Here is a 21,575-nt window from a genome sequence, read left to right as displayed (position 1 = left end):
AAGGTACTGATAATGGTAAATTCCAGGAAATGAGGAAGAAGAGATATGTTACATATCAGCATGATACATAAAATAGAGAAGACCAGGAGGGCTGTGCAAAATAAGCTAGATTTAAAATTATAGCCAGGAAGACTCTTGGCATCAACTCTTGAATAGAGTAGAATGCAGATTAAATAAAAATATTAAAAAGAAGGAAGGAGAGGTATAGGGGGAGGAAAAAAAGGAAAAGAAAAGAAAAAATTTTAGTCTAATCTGGGACTATATAACTCAAGAATTTCAGCTGTAGAAAGCCAAACTTAGTATGATGCTTAGTATTCCATATTTGTCAGGGTCCTTCACCAAGCACTTTAGAGAATGTGCTGGCCATTGTTTCTTTTTTTCTTCATTTGGTTCAAAAAATATGCTCTCTCCACTGCATTAGATATTGGTGGGTGGGCCAGTTAATATGCTACTTGATTTGTTCTTCCCCTGTGGAATTTTAATTGCAAAACTTCAGCTCCATCCCTCCTTTGCAACATACATCAGCCTGCAGCTCTTGCACAGATCTGAGAAACATCATCAGCACAGTGGAGGCTTCAAGACATGCTCTATAAAACCATGCTACGTGTTGTCCATGGCCTGGGACCTCCCCAAACCCTTTGCTGTAAGTCAGCAACAAGGTAAGTATAAAAATCAAGAGAAAGAGTTTAGAAACTCTCTTATAGCAATTTACAAGAGTTTTCATGTCTGTTTAATTTAAAATTTGGGCTTGTATTTTGTATGTCTTTGAATATTTTAGTTTTATTTTCCCAGTGATATATTTTAATGTATTTGACAAAAGTACTGCCCATCCTGTACTGAAAGAGAGAGAGAAGGAATAAGGAGAGAAAGAGAGAGACAGAGAGAGAGAGAGGGAGAGGAGGAGAGAAGGAAAGGCAGATAGGGAGAGAGGGAGAGGAGGAGAGAGGGAGGAAGAAGGAGAGGGAGAGAGGGAGAGGGGGAGAGAAAGAGAGAAAGGAAGGAAAGAAGGAAGGAAGGAAGAAAGAGAGAGAAGGAAGGAAGGAAAGAAAGAGAGAAAGAGAGAGAAAAAGAAAGAAAGAGAGAGAGAGAGAGAAAGAAAGAAAGAAAGAAAGAAAGAAAAAGAAAGGAAGGAAGGAAGGAAGAAAGAGAGAGAGAGAAAGAAAGAAAGGGAGAAAAACTTATCTTTTACCACAGATAAGCTCTTCTCCCACTTTAACACGCAAGTGATTCATTTGTGGATCTTGTTAAAATGCAGATTCTGATTCAGTAAGCCTGGGCCATGGCCTGAAATTCTGCATTTCTAACAACCGCCCAGGTGATGCCAACTCTGCTCTCTCTGGAACACACTTTGACTAGTAGAGAACTAGAACAAGACTAAAGCTGCCAAAAGAGGCATTTTTAGGGAGCCAGACCCATGGTGGTTGTTTGGCCTAGTAGTAATGTTCCCCACACTCTGCTTCAGTCACCTGGATTGGGTTCCCAGGCACAGACCTACACCACTTGTTGGCCATGCTATGGTGGTGACCCACATACAAAATAGAGGAAGATTGGCACCGATGTTAGCTCAGGACAAATCTTCAAACAAAAGAGGAAGATTGGCACAGATGTTAGCTCAGGATGAATCTTCCTCAGGGGGAAAACAAAAGAGGCATTTTTTGGTCTACAAAGTTCTACTGAGAATGGCTCCTGCTGAAGCTCTCCCCTAGATAACTACTCAATTGTAAAAGACAGACATAGTTATTTTGTATAAGTGTTTTATAATATATATTAGGCTATAGCATAGTCATTAAATTTAAATTTAAATTTCTTTGAAAAGTGAGATTTTTTAAAAATTGATATATTACTAATTGTGAGTTTATAAACCTCAAGAACAAGTACATATTCTCCAATACAAACAGATCTAAATTGGGCAAAATAATATATAGATATAACTCTGTAGGTTACTTTCTGGAAAGGAGGGACGATATTCCTTACTGTGAGCAATCAGCAGGAGGAAGGGCACCTCACCTCAGTGGGGGTGGCATCCCGGGTGAAGATGGGCCAGGTCTCCCAGGTCATGTTGTGACGGTACTGCTGGTGCACATGTTCCCCCAGCCCATACACGTTGGCGCTGGGCAGTCGGAAAGACAGCTGCAGGTACTGCTGGGCAAACAGGAGGGGCCCAATGCTCGTGTCCAACCTGGGCATGGAGTAAGAGCGAGAGTCACCCAACAGCCCTCTCTGCCAGGAAACTGCTCCTTTTCCTGTACACTTTGAGAAGAGTCATTTCAGTGTTATCATCCACTTTCACGCTGCCTTTAAAGGCCTTTCTAGGGCGTCCCTGGTTCTTTATCTCTAGAGGAGCATAGCACCAGAGATATGATACCAGAAACCCATGTTGGATGATTGAGGGAAGAGAAGAATGTGGCCTTACATTTGCTGTGCATCTGCTTCATGTCAAGTACTATTCTGGGTGCTTTATAAATATTATCTCAGTACATGTAACAACAGCGGACTTTTGATTCCCTTCCTATGGACAAGGAAACAGAGGCCAATGAGGCGAGGTACTTTGCCCAATATCACACAGCTGCCTGGTGATTTGCTGGTGCCAGAACCTGAATACAGATTTTACTGACATTAATCCTTGTATCTTCTCCAGTATAATTTATGATTAAGCTCAAGCTGTTGTTAAGCGATTGATGGTAGGTCTCTCAGGAAGTAATAACTTAGAATAATAAACAGTGAAGTTGAGTTCCAAAATAATAGAATTCCCTATTTCATAATATCCATGAACCACAAGTGTATTTATACAACTTAGCACACCCAGCACATGACATTTCACTATTCTTTGCTCTGCAGTCATGACAAATTAATGGTGTTAATGATTTACAGTAAAAGCTTTGACATTTTTCTGAATTTCAAACATTTTCCTAAGTCATACTTATCTCATTGCCCACCCACAGTAAGTCAGAATGAATGTCATGGGGATTGTATATTCAGATATACAAATGGTATTAAAAAACTCACAAGACTCTTTTGTTGCTCGTCCTCATTATTTTGATGCTGAAGGGTATATGAGTGACCTCTATGTGATAGCTCAAATTGGAGGTATCAACAGTCTCATTAAACAGCTGAATATTTTCATGGGGGACTTCATAGCGCATGTTATTGAAATCAGTGATCTGTCAGAAGGAAAACAGACAGGACAACTCTAGATAAGACACTTCCTTGTAGAGCTTACAAGAGATTTTTGCTCTCAAATACCCCCCAATGAGAATAGCTTCTAAGTCTTGACCCTGTGTTTCCTGATTGGTGAGAAGAAAGCACTCAATCATGTGTCCCCTATCGAATAAAAATCAGCCTGCCCATCCCATCAGGAGATTCCTGCAGAGAGGAACAGAAGCACCTCTGCCTCCACACCTCTATGCAGTGCACACAGAAGAATGATCTGAACCCAGTGTAGGGGCACTGTCTTCAGAGATGTATTCAATAACTACCAAACCAACCTTGAAATGAAAACGATTGGCTGTCTGATATTCAGCTGTGAAGAGGGTGTCGACGATATCATATCCAAACAGAGATGGGGATGACAACCTTTTCAACTGGGCAGTAAACCCTAGGGGTGTGTGGAAGAGAGAGAGAGAAGCTTATCGCCTTTATTTTGCAGTTAACTTATCCAGACCATAAAAAATTGTTCCCTGGGGCAACATTAAGCCCGTGCTCACCTGTGCTTGTATTTTTATAGTCATTGCTGACATTATAGCCCCAGTTCCTGGGGAAGAAGCATGTAGGGACATCAGCATCTGACCCAGGCTTCCAGCAGCATTTATGTTGCCATCTGCAGACAGCCTGTGGCATAGAGTTAGCATTATAGGAAACGAAGGAAGTATTGTCTACTGATCTATAAACAATTTTATTCCAAGAAGAATTTGTTAGGTCATAATTACATTCAGTCATTTATTCATTCTTCTTTTATTCATATATTTATCCAGGCATCCAATATGCATTTATGACCTACTAGACAAGGAACTAATAATACAGATAAATAAGGCGCAATTCTTGCCTTCAGCAAACTTACAGATAATTACTGTATGATGAAATGAATGCCCCAATAGTGTGCCCAGGGGCAAAGAGAAAACACACACCAGCCATTGTACCCAGCCTAGAAGACTGCAAGTGGTATGGGGTGGGCTTCTAGGTAGGTAAAAGGTAAATCCAGTCCTAATGCACCAGGATGGGTTAGACAGGTGAACAGCAGAGCAGTATTCCAAGCTGAGAAAGCAGCAAGCATGACAGACTCAGAAAAATCACCAGTTCATTGTGCCGAGAACACAGAGTAAGAGAGATGAAGCTGGAGGCACACAATATCCATGAGTGAGTGGGATGCAAGACCAAGCAGTTGTGACATGCTCGTAAAGAAGAGTCATAGAAATGGCTAACAATATGGCATGAACAAATGCCTTTCTAAAAAGTAAGGAAAGTAAAGCAAGGGAAAATAGAGAAAATTAAAATAGAACTAGGACAGATGGTGACATAAAAAAATCCAGTGTCCACAAGGCAAAAATAAATGGCATGTGGTTTCTCAGCGTGGTTTGATTATGGATTTTTAAAATTATTATTATTTGCTGAGATGTAATTTCGAAAAGTCTTACAACTTTCAGATTAATTTATGCAAAAAAATGTTTTGTTATAATAAATAAAATAGGTGGCAAATTGAATCAAAATGTTAAAATAAACACAGACAGCCACCTTTTTACCCAACTAAATTTACATGAAGTGACAGAAGTGTCACGAAGGAAAATATTCCAAATCCACTAGAAAACAGCAGAATATAATGCAATATGGCAGACTAGAAATATTACAAAACTCCTCAAACATAGAAAATAGATTTATCAACACTAGGGAAAAATATATTCATAGCTTAAAACACAAGAGGAGAAAAAACATTTCTTCAAGCCAAGTCAGTGTGGAGAAGTGGAAGAGAACGTGGAATATAGTTTTGGATGATTAATTGGGAAGCTGTAGTATGAATGCTTAGCTGCCCAATCCAACATTCCTTATGGCTATTGGTTAGCTCTCGCTAACTGGTGGGCATCCCAAATTATTTGTTCAGAGGCTAAGGGAGTTGGGAGAGACATTGAGAGCCAGAAGGCATGCAATGCACCAGCTAATAAACTGCCCCCTCTACACCATCAGGAAAGTCCCCATATTTCTCCCACAGTCCTTTCCTTCCCTCCTAAATACTCAGTGTAAGCCAAGGTAAATAGGACAGGCATCATAGACAATTAAATCAAAGATGACAGTCAAGAGCCACCAAACATTTGAGAGAAACCAACACCATGAGAGAAAGGCATCAAACTTAACAACAGAAGAAACAAATTAGAGGAAACAGTTAACAGAAAAAACAGCACAAGTCTTCAAAATAAATGGAATTATTATCTTCAGAGACAGGTACATAACTGTTGCCTCCATTTAAAAAAAGTGTTGAAAGTTAGGGTATTGCACAACAAGATTTAAAACTCCTTAATATTTGGACTGAATAACAAAAAGGAAACAGTAAAAGAGAAAAGTGTCAAGACAAAAAAAGAATTTTTAAAAAGCAAGTTTAGGATTATCCCAGAACATAATACACAAAGATAAAGAAACGGAAAGTATGCAAGGAAGGATAAGTGAAGAGACCAATGGACCCAGACAACAACACTCAAGTAGGAGATTCCAAAGGAGTGAAAAGACAGCACAGGTGAGGGAAGGGAGGATCATGACAGAGAGAAAGTGAGGTCGTATATAGTGAAAAACTCAATATGCAACCCAAGAAACTATAAAAGAGCAAAATAAACCCACAAAATCTACATGAAAATTTAATGAGAGTAAAAGGAATAATCAATGAAAGAGGAAAGAAGCAAGCATCTGCGGTCATCAATTCAAAATATGAAATGAGCGCCTGCCCTGTTGCAATCGTTCACCTAAGTCCACATGACACAGTGCTGTCAGCGAGTGAGACAAACACCATTAATTAAACAGACCTTGTTTCCACTACTGATTTGAAATGCCATTTTTATTTTAAACTAAATTTAAGTGCACGTTTGTGAGAATAAGAATATGTGTTTGAGGGCTTCCTATTATACTCCAATGGCGTGTGTATCAATTCCTGCTATGATTTCACGTTGATGATTACTATAGTGTGAGGATATGTTTTCATATTAGTTTGGCAGATCGTGAAATCTAAAGGAGACTCTTTGAAAAGATCAAATAAATATGAATATCTTATCAAGTCCTATTTTGACAAAAAAAAAGAGGGAGACAAGATTCAAAACAAAAATGGAGAATAACAGATAAATAGGATTTTTTGATACAAATAAGAATTATGAGAAAACTGTACAAATTTTTCCCAATGAATGTGAAACTGTAATTCGGATGTTTAAATAGTAAAATATCAAATAATCAAAATTAGATAAGAAGAGTTAGAAAATCTGAAATGTCTAGTAGCCACGGGGAATTGTAAGCAGTAGTCAAAGAACTTTCCCTAAAAAAATGATACCTTGCCTAGACGATTTCAGAAGTAGAATATTCTCATTTCACGTATTTTTTTTCAGAACATAAAAAACGATGCAAAGTTTCTTGATTCATTTTATTAAACTAGAATAATTCTGGCAACAAACTGGACAAAGAAAGTCAAAAAAACAAACAAAAATACATAAGCCAATTTCACTTAAACAATGTAGGCATATAAAACTTTAACAAAATGTTAGCAATTTAAATTCATTAGCATATTAAAAGAATTAATGTACAATAGCCAAGTAAGGTTTATCAGGCAAAAGGTAGAATGGTTCAAAATTAAGAAATATTTTAATGAAATTCGCAACACTGACAAAAGAAAATCTTATGATTACCTCAACAGAAGCAAAGTATTTTTAAAATATGATAATGTGGTACATTTAAATGTTCCCAATTTAAAAAGCAAGTTATAAAATAACATATAGTAAATCAAATTTGTGTTAAAACAAAAATATATAAATATATGTGAAACGTATAAATATGTTCGAAAGCATAGAAAGGTTAAGAAAAGGATACAGACAAAGCTATTGACTGTGGGAAGGGAATTTGGAGATGGAGAGGAAGCATTATGAATAAGGACTTCCCCACTTTATACTGTACATAGCTATAATGTCTGAATCTTTCTTATTAAATAAATGTACTCAGCATAGATTTTGTGATTAAAAGAAAACAGAGTATGTCACAAAACTACTCGTTTGGAAAAGGTACTATAGCATTAACAAATATTTCACATGTTAACATCTGATGTAATTGCTCTGAAAAACCACAATATGAATATAACTTAAATCAATGTTTCATGCCTATTATAAACAAAGCAATCACATTATAACCGTAAAATCTTCCTAAATGTACTCTTTAATTTTCCATATATATAATTGATAGTTCTGCCTCATCCTTTTCAGAGAACAGAAAAGACTGGAGGGGATCAGTGGAGAAAGTTTGGGGCTCGGATAACCTCTGGATAACTGTTTTACCTAAGTCTGAGGCAGACATTGAGTACCTCTGCTACCACTGAAAGTGAAATCTGTAGAGTCCAAAAGATCAGTTTCATTGCCATAAGGTGTTCCAAAGTCTATAGACCTCTATAAAAAGCAGTAAGACAAGAAATTCAGTACATCCAGATAAACACAATATTTTTGCCTGCAGTTTGTCCTAGCATCCCTATTTCAGTTTTAAGCCAGTACCAGTATCCCAGACACTGAAGGTCAAACCTTTGAGAGAGAGATATATCTTCCTTCATCTTTTCCAATTCTGCTGTCACCACAATAACATAGACCCTCATAAACTCATGTCTGGATTACAGCAGTTGACTCATAACAAGTCTACCTATCTCTATTCTTTCCTAAGGAATAAACTTTTCTAAAGAGTTTTCTCCAGCTATCTTCCAAATAGATTTTTGTGTCATTTCCCCCTCAGAAGTTATTGACTAACAGAACTTGAGAATTGAAAACTGACTTGAAAATTATCTAATCCAACTTCCATTTGATGCAAGGATTTTTTTCAGTAAAGTCTCTGATGGATGCTTAAATTCTGTTAATGATGTGTAGCCAACTTCTTCCAAAATCAGAAATTCCACCTTTATAATTAATTTTTACTTCAAAGTTATTTCTTATGTTTAGTTAAAATCAGTCTCCAGAAAGTTCCATTTTCTGAAACCTACTGTAGTGGCATATTGTCTTTTAAATACAATATATCAAACTATATTGAAAAATTTGAAGGAAAAAGGATCCTTGGCATTACAAAACAAGGAAAAAAAGGCATATTGGAAAAAAATTTTAACGGTCATTATTAGCAGGTAACATTATTATATAAGAAAAGTCCAAAAGAGTTTATAGACAAACTAGCAGAAATAACAAGTAGATATAAGAATATGTCTTCTTACAAAATCAATATTTCAAAAATCAATTTCAAATCTATATGCCAAAAAGAGCCAAATGGAAAATTAAAATTCAAAAATAATACTTAAATAAAATCAAACATCAAATAGAAAAAATTTGGAAAAAATTTTCAAGAACTCTATACCAAAAACTTCAAAAATAAAAATCTGAATGAATAGAGGGATGTATATCATGTTCTTGGATTAGAGTATTCACTCTTGTAAAGATGAAAATTCTCCCAAAATTAATCTGTAAATTTTGTGTGATCACAACCAAATTTCCGGTAAGTTTTGTGAGGAAACTGATAAGCTGATTCTAAAATTTATTCAGAAATCTAAAGGATCAGAATAGGCTAGAAATCTTGAAGAAAAATAGGAATGATTTGGAGGACTTAACCACTTATCAAGATCTATTGTAAAGCTATAGTAATTAAGGCATATGGTATTGACAAAAGAACAGATATAGTAACAACGAAAAAAATAGAGATTCCAGAAACAGATCCACACATATAAAGATGTATAATTTACAGTAAAAGTGTCACTACAATGGAGAGGTAAAAAGATGGTTATTTCAGTTAGTGGTGATGGGTATATTAGAAATTCAAGGAAAAAAATAATTTATACTCCTATCTGATACCATACATAAAAACCAATTCTAGATTGATTAAAGATCTAAATTTGAAAGATAAAACAGCAATGCTTTTAGGAGAAAATATAGGAATATAGTTTTCTAACCTTGGAGTAGGCAAGAATTTTTAAGTAGAATACAAAATGCACTATTAAAAATTGATAAAGTGAATTTTATTAAAATTAAGAAGTATTTCTCATTAAAAGTCACCATTAAGAGAGTTGTAAGTCAAACTATAGAGTAAGAAGATACTTAAAATTTATATATGTAACAAAGATTTGTATCCAGAATATATAAATAACTGCTACAAGGCTTAATAATATAGCAGCCCAATAGAAAAAACTGGGAAAAAATAATTTTGAAAAGACACTTCACAAATATGATTGTCAATCTAGCCAATAAGTATACAAAAAGGTATTTAACTTCACTTGTCATGAGTGACATACAAATTAAAACTACAAAATAGTTATATTGAAAAAGGGGAAAACATCAAGAGTGGGTTAGGATGTAGAGCAACTGAAGTCTTATATACTGCTAGAGGGAGTGTAAATTTGTACAAATACTTTGAAAAACTATTTTGCAATATCAGCTAAAGATAGTCACTTACATATCCTTTGAATTGGAAATTCCATTCTTACGTATCATTATTTGCCTAGGATATAACTGTATACTTAATAACTCAAAGAAAACTATAAAAACCATTTTAGAAACAATAGGAAACTTAAGTTGAATAAATAATATAATATAACTTAACATAATATATAAATATAAATATAATAAATATAAAATAATCATTATTAATAAAAGAAGCATTGTAATAAAAGAAGCACTGGTTAGCAAATATAATAGATTATATCTACAATAGAAACTATGTATATGAAATAGCCAGGAAAAAAACTTCATAATACATGCATAATAAAATGTATACTAAGAGGAACATAAAACTCAATTGGGAAACGTACATATACAAAAAAAGAGCTGAGGGGCCAGCCTGGTGGCATAGAGGTTAAGTTCACGTGCTCTGCTTCAGCAGCCTGGGGTCCATGGGTTTGGATCCCTGGCACAGACCTACACAACACTCATCAAGCCGTGCTGTGGCAGCATCCCAAGAACAAAATAAAGGAAGATTGGCACAGATGTTAACTCAGGGTCAAGTTTCCTCATCGAAAAAAAAAAAAAAGAGTTGATGGGGAGACTTTCTATGTTTTTAAAATGGAAGATTCAAAATTACTGAGATATCAACATTACCTAAATTCAACCTAAAATTTAATGTAGTCCTAATTAATATCCCAATAGAATATTATGAGACATAGAATACAGCGTAAAAGAATAAAACCTAAAAATACGCAACCTTTATGATAAATTCGTAAGTCACAACTAAGCAGCGTTCAAATAGTTGATATTCTTGCCAGTAACATGATTCCAGAAGGCCCTTGCTATAATGAGTCACCTGAGTTCTACAAGTGACTCAGTTATCCTTCTGTGCTTAATAGCTTCTATCCTCAAGTAATAGTCAGAATTTAACCCTTCCATGGCTATCCTCAGAATCACACTCCTGACACATTAGCAACACTGGAAACTCTCCCTCCACTCTGGACTTTGGACCCCACAGGCCAACACTTTTGTTAGTTCCTCCTCCTCTTTCCTTTACCCTCCCTTGCTTCCCTCACTTTCCTAGTGTTGCTGTTTGTTTCAATAAGGTAAGAAAGAAATAATTCCAAACAAATCAGAGGCCCATAATCCACTCCACCACCACCTTCTTCCCACTCATTTCTTTTAAATAAAACCCAGCAGGCAACAGCAAGGAGCCCATTTCTCTGACCTCTGTCACCACCTGGCCAGGCGCACAGTCTATCCTTTCTGATTCAGGGATCTCTGGGCACACTGGAAGATCTGCGTAGGAATTAAAGGACAAAGTTGAACATTTGTAGCGTAATCACAGTTCCAGGAAAGAAGAAGGCAAAGTTACAGCATTTCAGCCAGTTCTCCAGTCAATGATCACTAATAGCTGGTATCTACATTTGCATACAACGTTGAACACTTCTCCAAGTGTTAAACACATTTGCTTCTTGTTTGGTTGGCTTTCACTGAGGTATAATTCATACACCATAAAATTCACTCTTTTAAAGTGTACAATTCAATGGTTTTTCATATTTTACAAAATTGTGCAGCTAATCCCTACTATCAAATTCCAGAACATTTTCATCACCCCAAAAAGAAATCACACACCCGTTAGTGGTCAGTTCCCATTGCCCTCCGCTCCCAGTCTCTGGTGAACACTAGCTTACTTTCTGTATCTATGGATTTGCCTATTCTAAACACTTCACATAAAAGAAATCATAAAATATGTGGCCTTTGGTGTCTAAAACTTAATGCAGTCCTAATTAAGTTAGGCATAATATTTTCAAGGTTCATCCACGTTGCAGCATGTAACAGCACTTCATTCCTTTTTATGGCTGAACCGTATTCCCCTGTATAGACCTAACATCTTTTTAAATCTATTCATCAGTCGATGTACTTTTAGGTTGCTTCCACTTTGTGACTATTATACAAAATTCTGCTATGAACATTCACATACAAGGTTTTGTATGAACACGTTTTAAATTCTTTTGGTTATATATCTAGAAGTGGATTTGTTAAGTAATATGGTTAACTCTATCTTTAACTTTTTGAGGAACTGTCAAATTCTTTTCCAAAGAGGCTGCACCATTTTACATTCTCACTAGCAATGAATGAGGGTTCCAGTCTCTCCAGATCCTCAGCAACACTTGTTACTATCTGTTTTTTGTTACAGACATTTTAGTGTATGTGAAGAGTATTTCATTTTGATTTTCGTCTCCCAAATCACTGATGGTGCTGAATATCTTTTCATGGCTTATTGCCCATTTGTAGATCATCTATAAAGAAATGTCTTTTCAAATCCTTTGCTCATTTTAAAAAGTGGATTATTTTTCTTCTTATTTTTGAATTATAAGATTTCTTTATATATTCTGGATACTAGACCATTATCAGAAATGTTATTTGCAAATGTGTTCTCTCATTCAGTGGATTGTCTTTTCACTTCCTTGATAGCGTCCTTTGAAGCACAAAATTTTTCCATTTTGAAGTCCAATTTGCCTATTTTTCCTTTGGTTGCTGTGTTTTGGGCATCATATACAAGAAATTGTTGTTTAATCTAAAGTCACAAATATTTATGCCTATATTTTCTTCCTAGTTTTACAGTTTGGGCTCCTACATTTTGATCTTTTATCTATTTTGAGTTAATTTTCACATATAATGTCAGGTAGGGATCCAGCATCATTCGTTAACTTGTGGATATCCAGCAGTCCCACACATTTATTTTTTGTTTGTTTACTTTTTGCTTTTTTTCCACTCACTTTCAACAAGCTATGAGGTAAGCTAGGAAGATATTATTGTCTTCATTTGAAATAAAGACTTTCACCCAGCACTGACTATTCTTACTTTACCCTTTATCCTTTGTGACATTCCCTCTCCCCCAAATAACAGCGTCAGAAGTAGGATCTGGTTCAATGGGCTCCATGAGCCACCCAAAACCCTGAATTCCATCTGAAGCTTGAGGCAGCAGTTACTGTGGGCATTATGGGTGCCCTTCAGTATCTTTGTTTCTATTCAAAAAAGAACTCAAAAATATATCTATTATCTTTATGGCTCTACACTTACTTGTGTATAGACATAAATAAAAATTTGTTTTAAAATTGGATTAAAGACTTAAACATAAGGCTCTTGAAACTGTGAAATTTCTAGAAGAAAACATAGGGGAAATGATTCAACAGATTGGTCTTGGCAATGATTTCATGGATATGACACCAAAAGCACAGACAACAAAAGCAAAACTAGACTAGTGGGACTACAGCAAACTAGAAAGTTTCTGTACACCAAAGGAAAAAATCCACAGAATAAAAAGGCAACATAAGGAACAGGAGAAAATATTTGCAAATCACTTATCTGAAAAAGGGCTAATTTATAAAATATGTAAGGAACTCCTACAACTCAATAGCAAAATCAATCAAACAAAAAACAAATAAGCTGATTAAAAAATAAATTTGCATTTCTCCAAAGAAGGCATACCAATGGCCAAAACAGATACAAGAAAACACGCTCAATATCACTAATCATCAGGGAAATGAGAATCAAAACCACAATGAGATATCACCCCACATCTGTTAGGGTGGCTGTTATAAAGAAAACAAAAGAACACAAGTGTTGGTGAGGATGTGGAAAAATTGGAACCCTTGTATACTAACGGAGGGAATGATAAAAATTGGTGCGACCACTATGGAAAGCAGTATGGAAGTTCCTCAAAAATTTAAAAATAAAACTACCATATGATCAGGCAATCCCACTTCTTGGTATTTATCCAAAAGAACTGAAATCAAGATCTCGAAGACATGCTAACATTCCCATGTCAATTTTGCATTTCATAAAAAAGAAATCATTTCAGCACTATTCACAATAGCCAAGATGTGAAAACAGCCCAAATATCCATCGACACATGAATGGATAAAGAAAATATGGTATAAACATACAATGAAATACTATTCAGCCTTTAAAAAGAAGCAAATTTGCTCATTTGCAACAACATAGATGAAGCCTGAGGACGTTATGCTAAGGGAAATAAGCCAGTCACAGAAGGACAAATAATGCATGATTCCACTTATATGAGGTATCTAAAACAGTCAAACTCATAGAAGCAGAGAATAGAATGGTGTTTGCCAGGGGCTGGGGGGAGGGGGAAATAGGGTGTTGCTAATCAACATGTATAAAATTTCAGTTATGCAAGATGAGTAAATTCTCTATATCTGATGTACAACGTTGTATCTGTAGATAACAATACTGTATGGTACACTTAAAAATCTGTTAAGAGGGTAGATTCCATGCTAAATGTTCTTACTACAATAAAAATTTAAACAAAAAAAAACTCCTTTTCAAGGCATGGAAACATATCTTCAAAAAACATCTTGAGAGAAGTCCCACATGTCAAACAGTTAAAAGTGAGACTACTCTGCATTAACTAGGTTATGGTTTAGGATGAATGCAAGTGTGAAGATCCAGTTTTCTGCTAACTAAAAGAAACTACTTACTCATATACACTGAATAGTAATCTCATGAGACTTATTACCCAAAAAAAGTTTTATAGGGAAAAAATAGTAATAGGCTAAAAATAGCTTCTATCAATGGTTTTCAAATCATCTTTCAAAGTCATAATTGTTCCTAGAAACTGCCTTAATGTTTACTGTGAAGGGTGATGAAAAGAGATTGAGTAGGTAGGGCTCTGATGTCAGTACGATTTCTTGTCACCACCTGCTTAATCTACAATGTATTTATAGACATAAAATGAGCTTCACCAAGCAGAATAAACCTCAAATTCATTCTAATTAAGAATATATTTTTGCACTACCATATTATTTAGAGAATAATATGTGCATGGAGGAGAAGGCATTCTGTTTGATGCTTCTGTGAGAGAGAGAACAGTTTCAAAGATATCTATGAAGACATCATAGCTATCTCAATCAGAATATGGGCTGGAGGCTAATTGTAATTGATATATTTAGGCCAAGGTCATCAGCACTCAACTTCCCTGTAACCTAATTTCCTCTTCCATAATGTAACACGATTGGGCACTATTACCTCAACTGTTCTTTCTCCTTGAAGGCTCTATCACTTTCATGACTCTGAGTCAAAGAATAGGCATCTGCTAAGCCTAATTTTTCATCTTGTTAAAATTGCATCATACGGCATTTAGAAGACTGAATATCACTAGCATTCAAGGTTTAGTTGCAGAAAAAAGAACACGTCTTTTGGAGGTGGCCTTTAACTAGTTGTGGATGTGCATTTTGAATAATGCAATGTGGTGGGATCCTGAAGAATAAAGGAATAAAATGATTTCTTTGGCATCCAGAAGGGACTTCCTTTACCAATCCTTCCAACCCAGCAGCCACAAGCATCTCCCTTACCTGAAGGATTCTCCAACACAAGAAGCAGCAGGAGGATATCTAAGACAAGTATGATTATGATGAAGACAATCAGAAGGACTTCCAATACAGTGAGCTTCCTCGCCATCTAGATGGACACAGATAACAGGATTAAAGCAAACCACAAAGCCCCATCAATCCAAAAGAATAGATATATATCATGATTAACCTGTGAACTCATTTGCAAGATGACTTGATTATCAGCAGCATTCCTCTTCACACAATCCACAGAATATTTGTTTCTACTCATCACAGCATCTCCAATTAACCCTAATCTGTACATCCAACATCTCTAGGGCTCTTGCCTTTTTTTGTCTGTAGAGGGGTTGATATTGTCCAAAAAAAAAAATATCAGACAGAAAGAATTGTGGGAGAGAGAGGGGAGTAGAACAGAGTACAAGAGAAAGAAAGATGGGGGGTTGAGATGGCTCACAAAGCTCTTTCAGATGCCACTTTGATCTTCACATCCACCCTGGACAGTAGAGAGGAGGTTACACACATGGAGGGAAAAAGTAGCCAAACTTGACTCCAAGTCTTCTATTTCAGTTCCCATGCCATGATGCCAAGATGCTTAACCATTTAGAGGTCACTAATCCTTTTAATAATCTGGTAACAAAAGTGAACCTAATCCTGATCTCCAACATAATGCTTGCTTGTGTGTTCACAGCATACAAACCCATGTCAATCTGATGGCTCACAGTAGCCCTGAAGATCATTCATAGACCTAAGTTTTAAAATGTCTGATCTATTGTAGGGTGTACTGATCCGGGAATCCAAGAACTTCAATTCTTGTCCTGGTTTTCATAATAACAGGTGGACATTCTAGCTATACGGACGTATGCTTCTTCATCTATGAAATGAGGTCAGATTCTGGATATATACTCATTCTTCTGCTCTAATTATAGTAAATCTAGCATTCCCTCGCGATTTCATGACAGTCTGTAAATTCAGTGACTCTCATCACCACTCTAATTCCCATCAGCCCCATATGTTGGCTATACCCTGGAACTTTTCACTCCCCAGAATTGTTCCACTTCTGAACTCTTAACCTCTACTTCCTATTTACTGGTCAGAAGCTCGTGTCCTTTTACTCTCTCATTGCATCTTTTCCTTATTCTTTGATGACTTTGAGGCTTTGTCTCTCTTTCCTTTCATATTAATCTCTTAGCCCCTCCTGTTTTACCCCTAACTGACATGGAACTCAATGTCTATTTTTGCTCTCATCTTCCTTACTCCTTTATCTGCTAAGTGAATCCATATGATGAAACCATTTATCTAAACATCTGCCTTCTGAGTTTATGTGCTTGGCCCAATGAAGATGCCACTGGGTTCACAATCTCCCAAATCTACTGGGCCTGCAAGCTGACTGACAATTTTGCCAGCTCCTCTCATTTTTCACAGAAGAAATTTCAAACACCGATCCTTCTTTTCAAGCCCGAACCTCTGTCACCTACACTCTTACTCTTAGCCAATATTGTATCCTACATCATAGACAAAATAACATTTTGCAAAAACTATTTCATCTCCCTGTTTCTCAACCCAAGCTTTTCTCTAAAAATTATCCATATCTAGTAAATTCTTATCTTTCCCCTCTCTTTTCAATGGAAGAGTTTTCTCTCCTCTTGCCTAAGCATAATCCTGTGTCAATTCTCTAAATCTCACAGGCTTTGCATTTCTAAAATACCTTATTTCACCAATTAGCTTTCTTCTTTCTTTCATCATCAACCTCTCCCTCTGAACTTACTCTTTCTCCTCATAAATAGATCCCAAGTAACCCTGAACTCTGTTGATGACTCTGTGTTCTTCTTTAGGTACCATTATAAATTTCTTTTCCTTTCATAGATAACTTTGCAAAAAGATAATTCCACACTGTCTGCATGACCTTCCTCCTTTATTACTGGCATGGTTTCTGTTTCTTGCATTCCACTGAAACTGCTATCGCCAAGGTCACTGGTGACTTAGCTGCTGAATACAATGGGCACAGTCTTAATCACCTAGCACTATCAATTACTTCCTCCTCTGAAATTTCCCACCTTTGGTTTCCTTGATATCATTCAATATTGGTTTTTCACCTACTTTTCAGGCTCTTCTTCAATATTCTTTGTAGTTCCCTATTTCATTAAATTTTGATATTCCCTATGTTTTCACCACTCTCCTTGAACAAGCTCTACCACTCATACGATTTCAAATAACATCTGAGGACAATCCAATCTGTTTTTCTAGCTGAGAAATTTAGATTCATACATTCAATTGCTTATTGAATGTCCCATAGACTTAAGCAAATTCAACATGTTTAAACATGAAATCATTTCTACCCATACCCTAATCCCAACTTCTGCCAATTCTTCCAAATTGGCTGCTTCTCAAATAACTAATACCTTGAGGAACAGAATCACAACTTCTTTGAAAACCTAGGTACCTTCTTTGACTCCTCCCTTTCTGTTAGTTCTTGTAGTCAGTTACCAGTTCTGTCGGACTACTTTCCCAGCATCTTTCAAATCTGTTCCTTCTTCTCTGCCCCTGCTGGAAATGCTTTAGTCAGGCCATGATTTCTGGCCTGAACTGTGACCACAGCTTCCCCAATGGTTCCCTGCTTCCACTCTTTCTGCTCCCAAAATTCATTAAGAGCACTGCAGTTGTATTGATCTTCCTATAGCACAAATAGGGTCATTGCGTTGTCCTATAGTCAAGTCTTCAATAGTTCTCCAGATAAGATATAAACTCTTTAGCTTCGTAATCAATGTCTTCATGACACCTTCTATGCCCAGCCGCCCAGTCTTTTCTCTCCTCTATGGCCCAGTCCTAGCAAATCAACATTTACAAGGTGACAATCTATAAATTTATGTGGACAAAGTATTTTTTTCTCTCTCTCTTTTTTTTCACTTGTCTTTTAACTTTCCATTTCCCTACATCCCTGTTCTTCTCAACCCCAGCCCAATGTCACAAACATTTCTACAAATACTTTCATATGTATATAGCTTCACCTTTTAGCTGAGGCAGCCTTTAGGTTGATGTTTAATAAGCCAAAAAAATAAGCACCTTAAGTGTGAAGCAGGGGTGAGGAGCAAGGATCTTCAGACAACTTGCCAAGAGGGAATTTAGGATTAGAGTTTCAGTCTGAAGTTGAAGTTTACTAACTATTCTTTCCTATTAGCCTAAATCTATTAGGTGTTCCTCTGCTGGTCTAAATTATTCAAAGGTTTACTCTAATCCCCAAAAGAAATATATCATATTATTATATTCCCATAAAATTTCTACATCAAAGTTGGTTAGGCAGGCATTGTGATTGCCATTACATAAATGAATGTTAAGGACTTTTGTCTAACCATGGTTTGTGGTGGAACTGAGGCAAAAACTGAGATGCCCTGCTTCTTAAACTAGGACTTGAGTGCTCTCACTCTCTCCACAATGTCTCTTAGACTGCAGAGCTCAAAGATCTGGGAGCTAAATTTCCAGTGGTGGAATTTCAGGCAGTGAAAGAAGTGTGAGGGACCCACCCCATATGCTCTCAACACCTGACTTATTTTCTTATATGTACAGCCCATGACTCACTACCACAGCACATGCATTGTCCATCAATTAGCCTTCTTCTCCAAGTATCGTTTCTCTCCATGGGGATACTTTTCCTCCCAGCCTCTACAAACCAGAGGAAGTTACCTCACCAACAGTCCTTAATCCTCCACGGGGAGCAGATTCAGCACCTGCGGCTCAGGAAGTTCAGGAAACTCTGGGGACAACCCCAGGCGTTTTCCCGCCTCTCCAGGCAGAGGGTAAGAGTGGGAATTTCTAAAGGTAGAAATTCTTCCCTACTTAGAAACTGTCCCTGACCAAAGCCACTTTTCCTCATCAAACAAAATTTTAGAATAATTAAAATCCAAGTTATTATTAAAAACCTTGATAATTGTATAGCCATTTCCCTCTCTGATCAAAGAGACACATTCGCCTTCCTCCCAATTCATGCCACTTTGGGCTAACTACCAGAAGGATCCCACCTGCTTATTTTTTCTTGATTTCTCTCAGTGAGAGAGGAACATTTCACAAAACACCCTCCCCGTCTGCCCCTCACTCACTCACATACACACACGCACGCACGCACCACACACGCACGTCCGCGCGCACATCTCTCCTCTCCAGTCAGCCCATGACTGCATGCACTATCTCATTCCGACTTCTCATTGTCTATGGGAAGGGAAGAAAATATCAGATCTAGAGGAAAGCTATGGGTTGTCCAGGTCACTTAGCAGAGAAGAAAGAATGGGACATTTATAAGAAGATAGGGACACCAGTAGTTCCAATCACCACCCGCATGGGAAAAGTACGCACCTCATAGCCGTATGTTTTTATTTGCTGTGTGCGTCCCTCGGTGGTACTTGAGAAACAATGAGCAAAGGTGACTGAGCTGATGTAGTCAGCTTCTGCCAGGATCGATTTATTGCCCTGTAAAGCTGACGGCAATTGAAGATGAGTGCAGACCATAAAAGGGACCTTGCTTTCCTGTGACGTGGAGAAAGCTCCATTTGTTAATAAAAGGGGAAGGCGGGTTTATTCTAATAGTTATGGCTCCTCTGTGTTCCTGTGCATATCCAATCACTTTGCTTGGCACAATAGATTATGCTTGTTTGTCTCCCCACGTAGCCTAAAGAGCTCAAGAGCTAGGGTCTTACACATCTTCTTTACTGTTGTATCTCCTGTGCTTAGTACTCTGCTTAATATCCACAGATATTTTTAAATATAGAGCTATTTGTTGAAAAAGTAAGTGAAAAGTAAAAAGTGAAAAGTATGTGGTTCATCATATTGTTCCTTTCTCCACTTTTGTCTCCCAAAGTTCTCTTGGTATTTTGATTAATTCCAATTAGCCTTCAGACCAATTATTCTGAATAAAAGAAGCACTATTAAAATAGAAATATCGTCTTAAAGTGGGAAGACACCTCTATTGAATATTCATCATGCTCTTTGACTGCTCAACACCTTTAAAAAACTCTTCTAATACTTAATGAACTTCATACCTTGAGAATTCTGCCTCCCCAAGGAAGAGCCTAGAAATTCTCTTTCACAATCTCCCTTTCAGGCAAGGTAGAGGCAAGTGGCCTGGGCTCTGCCAGTGACATGTGCCTGTGATCCAGAAAAAAGTGGAGTGAAGAAGGAGGTGCCATGTGGAATCCAGGATGATGGACATCGTTTCAGAGGCCACAGGGACAGAGGACCCAGTGGTGTCCTATGCTCAGCATTGGTGGTACAAGTTGCCAGACGTGCTAAGAGCGGCGGCAGTGGAATCTCCACAGGACAACTGAGCTGTTGTCCCTAGCCACATAGCCTGCAAACTTGATGCTCTAGCCCTCCTGGAGTTTCAATAAGTTACTATTATCTTTTATAATTTTCTTCTTAAGCTAGCTCAGGTGTTTTTTTAACTGAAATATAATTTGCATACCATGACATTCACCCTTTCATAGTATTCAATTCGGGGGTTTTTAGAATATTCACAAACTTGGGCAACCATCACCACTATCTAATTCTAGAACATTTTCATCATCCCAAAGAGAAGCCATGTATGCATTGAAGGTCATTCCAAATCCCCACCCCCCCAATCCCTGCAACCACTAATCTACTTTCTGTCTTTATGGATTTGCCTATTCTGAACATTTCAGGTAAATGGCATCATACAATATGACAATGGGTGCCCATTTGTGTCTGATTTTTTTCACTTCACATTATGTTTTCAAGGTTCATCCATGTTGTTGCAGGTATCAGGCATCTTCAGGTATTGGTACTTCATTCTTTATTATGGTTTTATTCTTTATTCTTTTTATGGCTGGATGATATTCATTATATTCATATATCATATTTTTCTTATCCTTTCATCAGTTGGTACACATTTGGGTTGTTTCCACTTTTTGGCTATTACGAGCAACGCTGCTATAAACTTGCATGTACAAGTTTTTCCATGGACATATATTTTCAGTTCTCTTGGGAATATACCAAGGAGTAGAATTTCTGGATCACATGGTAACTCTATCTTTAACTTTTTGAAGAACTGCAGAACTGTTTTCCAAAGGCATAGCAACATTTTACATTCCCACCATGAGGGTATATAGTATATATGGGATAATTGACACCCTATATATAGTAATTTATAAGGGCATGCCATCTTTCTATGGCATCTAAGATCCATAAGTAATATGGTACTCATAGTAGTCCATGTTTGCTTCAAATACTCAGTGTATGGCAAGTATACACACGCATGCACACACACACACAGAAATCTGGTTTCTGCCTTTATGACCTCCTGGAATGACATATCTACCTTATCTTTTGGTCTAGTACAAGAGAGCCTTTGTTAGAGGGAAAATGTACCTGGATCTCATTTCAAATTGGGACGATATCTTGGCAAAAGATCAAGAAAAGACATTTTCATTACACAAGATCTTTCTATTCATTGTGGGATACTTTACTCTTAACTCTACATATCCCATGCTCATTTGTGGCACCATTCACATTACAATGCTAACTGACAATCCCAGCCATAACCTTCCTAACTTTGCCATCC

At 36.9% G+C, this 21,575-nt stretch overlaps 1 protein-coding gene across 2 annotated transcripts in view; it reads right to left on the bottom strand.

Annotated features, from left to right (window-relative positions):
- Positions 1 to 21,575, bottom strand: part of MGAM (maltase-glucoamylase) — a 186,717-nt gene that overhangs the window by 73,859 nt on the left and 91,283 nt on the right. The window contains exons 1-7 of one of the 2 annotated variants that reach the window (XM_070514919.1): positions 19,355 to 19,473; positions 15,014 to 15,119; positions 10,861 to 10,931; positions 3,705 to 3,828; positions 3,486 to 3,595; positions 3,007 to 3,161; positions 2,008 to 2,179 (exon numbers count right to left, since the gene is read on the bottom strand). The exons of the other annotated variant lie outside the window; for it this stretch is intronic. Of the exons in view, the coding sequence (XP_070371020.1) occupies positions 2,008 to 2,179; positions 3,007 to 3,161; positions 3,486 to 3,595; positions 3,705 to 3,828; positions 10,861 to 10,931; positions 15,014 to 15,119 (738 nt within the window). The 5' untranslated portion in view covers positions 19,355 to 19,473. Of the gene's footprint in view, positions 1 to 2,007; positions 2,180 to 3,006; positions 3,162 to 3,485; positions 3,596 to 3,704; positions 3,829 to 10,860; positions 10,932 to 15,013; positions 15,120 to 19,354; positions 19,474 to 21,575 lie in introns of those variants that run through there. 2 annotated transcript variants of the gene reach the window in all.

The sequence above is a fragment of the Equus asinus genome, chromosome 1, assembly GCF_041296235.1.
Source record: "Equus asinus isolate D_3611 breed Donkey chromosome 1, EquAss-T2T_v2, whole genome shotgun sequence".
Lineage (NCBI taxonomy): Eukaryota > Metazoa > Chordata > Mammalia > Perissodactyla > Equidae > Equus > Equus asinus.
This window is presented reverse-complemented; position numbering and strand designations above follow the sequence as displayed.